General features: G+C 33.9%; 1 protein-coding gene across 1 annotated transcript; it reads right to left on the reverse strand.

Annotated features, from left to right (window-relative positions):
• Nucleotides 1-5,590: 5,590 nt before the first annotated feature.
• LOC147947674 (uncharacterized) lies at nucleotides 5,591-6,517 on the reverse strand. Its single transcript, XM_087507389.1, has 3 exons — nucleotides 6,460-6,517; nucleotides 6,107-6,343; nucleotides 5,591-5,967 (listed from the first exon to the last, which is right to left on the reverse strand). The coding sequence occupies exons 1-3, from the start codon at nucleotides 6,515-6,517 to the stop codon at nucleotides 5,591-5,593; spliced, it is 672 nt and encodes a 223-aa protein (XP_087363515.1).
• Nucleotides 6,518-7,448: the final 931 nt, after the last annotated feature.

Consider the following 7,448-nt stretch of genomic DNA (forward strand, 5'->3'; position numbering starts at 1 on the left):
TCTTCCCCACTAAAAGTCTTATCATAAGACTCTTATAGACTTGACTTGAAAGAGCATGAAAGCAATATTGCGACTACTAAACTCGTTCTTGACGTCAAAAGACTATAAAATCATGTTGAGATATTTAGAAATTAGAAACAAAAATCATTCTCAGTGAGCAAAGTAGAAATGTCTAAGTGCCGTGTGGCTTAAGTTAGCCCTTCAACTTCAGATGGGACCCCCCTGAGGCATTTCCCTATAAAATGCTTACCAAGTCGTCCTATTCCAACCTAAAAGAAACGTCAAATATTACATTTATAAATAATACCAAGTTCTTTATATGAGCCAAGTTGTTGGGTTTTGTTAACAAAACTGTACGTTTTACTTGTATTAGTAAAACAATGGTCATGTTCACTCATTTCGTAGGCTTAAATCTAAACTGTGAAAATAAATATTGATTATAGGTTGGTTACGTCTTCTATTATTGTGAACAAAAAAAAAAACTAATAAACGATTATAAGTTGGGTTATTAATTGTCTCACACTCAGGATCATGTAACATAGAGTGATGCAAGACACTTGTAACATCCCAAGAACATCTCGTCCGAAGCCTAAATCCACGACATGTTTTCCCCCCGTTGTAGCTTCACTTTCTATGGTCTAGATCTAGTAAAAGATTGAAGTTGAGCTTGGTCGATAATGGTTTCTTGAACAAACGCGCGTGGTGATAAACCGGGCTTTCTCCATCGGAGAAGAAACGAGATTTAGGGAAAGACAGCGAAGAGATTTGAGAAGCAGTGCGTTGGATCAAGCTTCGGAGTTTGAAGAACGTGTTCATCTTCTCGAGATGCGAATTTTGGCGGGCATTTTTTTTTTTTGTAAGGAGTTCTTATAGAGATTTGGAGTTTGTAAGTTCTTATAGAAATTTCTGAATTTTAGATATCGTCTTTTCTAGTCAAATATATTTCAGATTTACAATGAATAGCTCAAAGATTACATAGTTGTCTTGCCATAAGAATCCATTTGGAGGTCAAACTTCATTAGTCAAAAACATTTATAACCTTGACCATGGTTATTGATAAGATTTTGAGGATTTATTATAAAATTTGGGATAATTTTTGTGAGTTTTTTCTCAAATCAAACTGAAAGCCTCTCTCTCCACACCTAAACCTTTCAGATGAAGATATGAGTTCCAAGCAACAATTTTCAAACCATTGGCAGACTCAACATCTGACATCATTCCAAACTTTCTCACATATTCAACGGATCTAATCATCATGAATTCACACCCAATATGTTCTTCTCGGATCAAAACATCCACAATAGTTCAAAAAAATATTGGGTGTATTAATGGCTCCCTTGGCTAATATGGATATGATATATATTTTTTTATATATATACTCTGAGCTAATTAAAATATGGGCCAATTTGCTGAATAACCATATTCAATAATTTAATCAAGAATATAGCATATGATTCAAAAAAATTAAGAAAATAGGATGAGGGAGAAGGAGAACTATAATTTTAGTGTTTTAATTGTTTGGTAGGTGATAGTCGGTGGCCAGAGTTAGGAGTGGTGGCCGGTGGCTGAAGGCCGGGGTGGTGGTTGTCGGCGGCCAGAAGTTGGAGGTGACCAGCAGCCGGAGAAGGTGGTAGGTAGAGGATGGTGGTGGTGGTAATGGTGGTGGTGTTTTATACTAAGGATAAAATGGTCATTTATACATAAAATATATGGAATATGATAGTTTGATGATTAAGAGACGTAGAGTGGTTAGATAGTCAATTAAATATATTTTTTTTAGTTATTGCCGTCGAAATCCCTTGAAATATTTCCTACTTCCATGATTTTGTTTTTTTTTGGAGCTTTAGAAATATTAAGTTTTATTTATTTATTTCACTGATTTTATCCGTTGAGTTTGTGAGGAGTTCAGTGAATAAAAAAAGTTATTGATGATTTAATTTTTGTAAGTTTCTCTTTTGTTAAATGGTGTAATTTATTATTGACTATTGAGGGTGTCTTGTTTTCTTATTCAACCCAACAAGATGTAATAAACTTTTTTTTTCCCCAAAACAATGAAAATAAAAAGAGAATCTCATACTTAATTAAAACTAAATTTATGTTTAAGAAAATATTTAATGATGTTAACAAAAAACAAAGAAAACAAAATATTGTGTTGGATTTTTGTTAAGTTCAAATATTTTTATGAAAATGTGCAAGAAGACATAAGGCTTTGGCCTTCAAAGTTACAACAAGTGTTTTTCTCCTTCATAAAGAGAGAATGTAATAGTGTTGCACATTCTCTAGCTAAATATGGTTGTATTGACAAAATTTATTATGCTGATTCTGTATTGAAGTCGATTTGGCTATCTCAAACTCTTTGTAACGATAGTTGTTAAATCAATATATATTTTTTTGCGGAAAAAAATGTGCAAGAAGACCCATCTTTTTCTTTTCTTGCGGAATTAAACGTATATTTATTACATATTGAATCTCACAAAAATGTTACACAACCATGCTACACAAAAAACAGTGATGATGGAACACTAATTTTTCATTGCAGCTTGAAATGAAAATTTCACTGAAAAAGTTATCAAGTCTTATAGAGAATAATTTTTTTATATATTATATATAATAATATAAATTTGTTTGACTGAATGATATTTATTTCATTGTCAATAACAACGTTAAGAAATAAAAATCAATAGAGATATTTTTTTGAAGGTAAATTTATGTTAGATTTGACAAAAGTATCAAGTTCTTTATTTAATCTTACAAAAAACGTTACCAGAAAAGTTTATTAGGAAACAGTTATTGCATATGTTATCTAGTCAGAGATCTTCAAAACTTGACAATGAATCTCCTAAGATGTTGTATACAGAATTTCTATAATTATTCTAGATATATCTAGTAAAAATAGTAATTTGCAGTCTAGTTTCATTATATAGATTTTTTTTTTTTTTTTTTAAAAAAAACTTTAGAGGTGGTAAAATCACAACCTATATATCATTGAAATAAGATATTGTAACTAGCAATTCATGGTGGATCCTCCATTTACAAAATGGGACCTTGGTGGATCTATAAGGATCTAAAGAAAGTCTTTGATGCATCTTAGCTACACATAGATCTTCATACAATAGTTTGATTTGGATGACCACATTTAAAAGAGTAGTCAGTAGAAACTTAAGAACCCTGATTACCCCTTTTGTGGAATATAAACTAGTGTACAAGTCTCGTAAGAGTAATTTGGTAAACCTAGTTCTTGGTTGGGTAACCAAAATATTTTTAATTTTTTTATAATGAGACAAAAAAAATTCAGGACTTAAACCGAATAATATCGTTCATGTGCTCTTTGTTTCTTAAGCTGTCAGTGTTTAGAGGCTGTTGGATTGTAGCTCCTAGCCGTCCAGCCTTTACATCTCCTTTCACCTTTTATCTCCTCGCATCATCCATAGTTTTCCAATGAGTTTCGCTCCCTTGCCAAGCACAGGTTTCGTTTTGTTTGATTATAATGGTAGTTTCCAAATTTTGTCGAGTTATCTTCTTTTTATTGTTGTTCAGCGTGGTGATACCTGTCTTGAGTAATGCATCGTTCTCATTGATATTGGTGGTTTTTGAGAAGTGAGGCCTCATTCCTTGTACTTGCTTTTGAGAGCTCTAAGATATGTTTGTCTTTGAAAGGCTTTAGTTTGACGTTTATTGGCATACCAACGACGCCATCGTCGCCTCTGGAAGCGAGTTGCTTTCAGGTTTATGAAGTCTTGAGAGATCAGCTCTCACCATGATAGGAGGTGGTAGATGTTACTTCGTATTGGCCGTGGGCGTTCTTGGTAAATCTCATTCGCTGGTGCTTCAGAAGAAGAGATGCTTTGTTTTCTTGCCGGTTGCTTCAAATTTTAGTTAAAGGTTTTGTCTCCTTTCGTTTTTGGTTGTATAATTTCTGTTTAGTAGTTCTATTTTTAGACTCTACTTGACAAAATAGTTTCTACTCCTGGGTTCTTTAGACAGCCACATTCCACGCCGACAAGTTAAAGTTCGCGAATTCAAGAATCCGTAGTTTAAATTCTCTTTCGGATTCGATGCTTCAAACGTTTTGAAAGGATTGGGGCTGAATTCACCATTCAGTGGTGAAGACGGTCTAAATGAGATGGTTGAATCTCCAGAGATGGGGAAGAATCTATGCGTATCGAACATTTTCCATAAAGCATGTATCAAAGTGAATGAAGAATGAACAGAAGCTGCAGCCACATCAGCTGGAGTTATAAAGCTAAGGTCTTTGGCTATGATGGAAGAGGAGATAGATTTAGTGGCGGATCATCCGTTTCTGTTTGTGGTCACAGAGTGATAGAGAATGATGAGAGTTTAGGAATGGAAGAATTAGTATTTACTCTCATGAATTATACAGTTGGGATTACATATGTTTATATAGTAAGATAATTTCCTAAACTAAGATATAATTAAATCTTTAAATATCTGTATAATAAATATTATAATATCTTTATATTAATTACATGATTTCTTGATTTTTCTATACGCCCCCTCAAGATCAAGGGGTGATGAAGAGAAGTGAAAATACGACTCTAGATTGACAAGTGGAAGTGTTGAAGAGGAAGATCCAATTATGAAAGGAGAAGGTGAGTTGTCGTTGTTGAGTATGATTTGTTGAAGACCTGATCCGGTGATGAGATAACCGGTTGGAGTTTGCCTTCAAAAGAAAGAGAACCGATTTTTTTTTTTGAAATAAAGGAAGAGAAAATAAAAATAAATACAAAAATATGGTTTTTTATGTAAGAAAATCAAATAGAAAGAAGCTCTATGGCTTGAGAAAGTGATAATAATTTTTTTTTAATGCATTAACTTCAAAACTGAAAAATAAATAAATGGGAAACGAAAAACATCAAAGAAATATTGAAAAGAAGCGTTTAGCTTGATAGATAAAATCATGAACATGTTTTTTTTTTTTTTTTTAGAATAGTAAAAAGAAGCACTATGGTTTCACTACAAGAAAACATGCGTTTAGCGACTCCAATAATAGTCGCTAAACAGTCGCAAACACCTACTTTGTGACTAATAAACGACTATTTCAGATGGTCGCTAAAAAATGGTCGCAAAATTTAGGTGTCTAAAAATGATCGCAAAATTACGACTAAGTTATGACGCCAATATATACTCGTCAATAAGAGACTCTTTACAGACTCATTATATTAGGAACCTTCGGTCGTAAACATAATTACAAGTCAGTCGCAAGTTAGTGATTAAATTGTGTGACCATTTTAAGACTCCTTAGCTGTCGTCGCAAAGTATTCCTTGTATATTAGTAACCATTTTGCCACTAGTCTGATAGTTTCACAGAACTAAATTTGGTCGCAATTTGGTGACATTTTAGCATATAATAAACCTGTTTTATCTATCAAGTTAAAATTGAAAACCAAAAGAAAGATATCATAATCATTCATTACACAAAGAGATTAGCGTAATGATTGTATTATCCAAAAATATCATCCTAATGCAAAACAAGTAATAAAATCAAACATGCAATTCATGTTTTCTTAGAAAAGACAATGTTTAGAACTTGAGTAAATGGAGAAAGGGGATGTGGTGGCTGGTGTTGTGTTTAACGCGGTGGCTGGTGGTATGATTTCTTCAGGTGTGGAATCTTCAGGTTCGGACCGCACCGTGCGGTTGCTGGTGTTGTTGCTAGTACAGTTGGTCGCAAAGAAGCCATAAAAGTCTCAAATCCTGGATCTTTGTTTTTCATGTAGATGAGAAGGTCATCGGTCTTCATTAGAGATTCTTGATGCTCCTTATCACGTCGAGCATTCTCAGCATCTAGATGAGCAATCTTGTGGCGAAGTTGTTCTTGAAGCTCGAGAAGTGTTGGTGTTGATGGAGAAGATTCTGCATAGCTTTCTTTCCTTTTCCCTTTCCTAAGTGTCTCAACAAGAGATTCAAGACCAAAAAGGTTTCCCTTCTCATCTGTTTGAGTACACAAAAACAAAGAATAACAAAAGCATTTCGTTAGTCAAGGCTAGAAACAAGTATTAAGAAACCAAAATGCTCAGCAAATAAAGAAACCATGCGGATTAAGAAAACCAAAATGTGGATTAAGAAAGCAATGCTGAGAGTACCTTAAGAAATATTTCATTCTTTTCATCAATGCTGAGAGTACGATGACTTGAATGTTCAGAAGAATTCCCTAAATTTTCTGGACCATTATCGTCCACTTCACATAGTGTCTCCTCTAATGTTTTCTCATAAGTCTCAGCTACTTGTTTAGCTTTTTGATCAACAAATGATCCGTCAGCTCGAGTATGTGTCTTCATGAAGACTTCGCCAAATGATACCGGACGACCCAATTCTTCCTCCTACAAAGAAATTGTAAAATGGTAAAACCATGGAAGCAAGGTGTTTAGGGTGTTAAAATCATGGAAGCAATGTTAAATTACCATTTCTTGATGAATTTGCACATATGATTTCTGTCCGGCAAGGTGTTTCTAGACTCCAAGACCACCACGATCGGATTTTCTGCACTATAAAGCATTTAAACTCCTCTCCATTACATCAGTTTCGTTCCAATGAGCACACCCAGCCCAAAGTTCTCCACAAATCCAAATAGGTTATTTACCACTGCTATTAGCTTGACTAACAATGCCTTTCATTCATTTCTTGGCTATCTTTAAGAATTCCTCTTTAACAAGATCAATATCCCAATAGAACTTCCGCTACATATTACAATTGAGTTAAGTTAATAATGATACTAAGTCAGTTATGAGAGATAATAAAACTTTGAAAGCTATAAGACATTACCGCAAATGTCCTGAAATATCTCTCTTGAATGGGTGTAGGAGTAACCTTCCAACTGTAGTAAGGACCATCAAATTTCCTTCTAAATATTCCAGCAATCACCCGAGAAATTTTTCCTTTGTGCCTCTTAAACCTGTCACAAAACAAAAACATAGTTTTAGTCTCTATAAAAACATTGTAACACTAAGCAGATGTAACTTAAAGACAACTAAGCAAACAAAGTAAAGAAAAGTTAATCAAACAAACTAGTCCTACACTAAACTTAATTAAACAAAGCAGTCCTACACTAAACTTAATCAAACAAAAACAAGTTATTAGTCTCAACCAAACAATCAAACACAATCAGTCTCAACCAAACAATCAAACACAACCAACAACTTAATCAACAAAAAAATCAATCTCAACCTACCACTAAGCGGATGTAACTTAAAGACAATCATTCTCAACCTACAACAAAAAAATCATTCTTAACCTAATACTAAGAGCAAAGAGAAATTACCATAGAGTCTCAACGCCGGGGATGGGATCAACAAACAAAAGTGATAGATGTTGTCGGCCTGGAAGAGCTAGCAAAACATCTAACATCTCTTGGTAGTCTTGGGCTGGATTAGGATTAGGGTTTTCTTCTTTGGCAGGATTGGGGTTTTCTTCGTCGTAATCCTCTTCCA

Source organism: Camelina sativa, chromosome 3, assembly GCF_030686135.1.
Source record: "Camelina sativa cultivar CO46 ecotype springtype chromosome 3, ASM3068613v1".
NCBI classification, from domain to species: domain Eukaryota; kingdom Viridiplantae; phylum Streptophyta; class Magnoliopsida; order Brassicales; family Brassicaceae; genus Camelina; species Camelina sativa.

Coding starts and splice junctions, on each gene's coding strand:
- LOC147947674 (XM_087507389.1), bottom strand. CDS start 6,517: ATGCTTTATAGTGCAGAAAATCCGATCGTGGTGGTCTTGGAGTCTAGA. Junction 6,344..6,459: donor GGAGTCTAGAAACACCTTGC/CGGACAGAAATC, acceptor CAATTTCTTTGT/AGGAGGAAGAATTGGGTCGT. Junction 5,968..6,106: donor AAAGAATGAAATATTTCTTA/AGGTACTCTCAG, acceptor ATTCTTTGTTTT/TGTGTACTCAAACAGATGAG.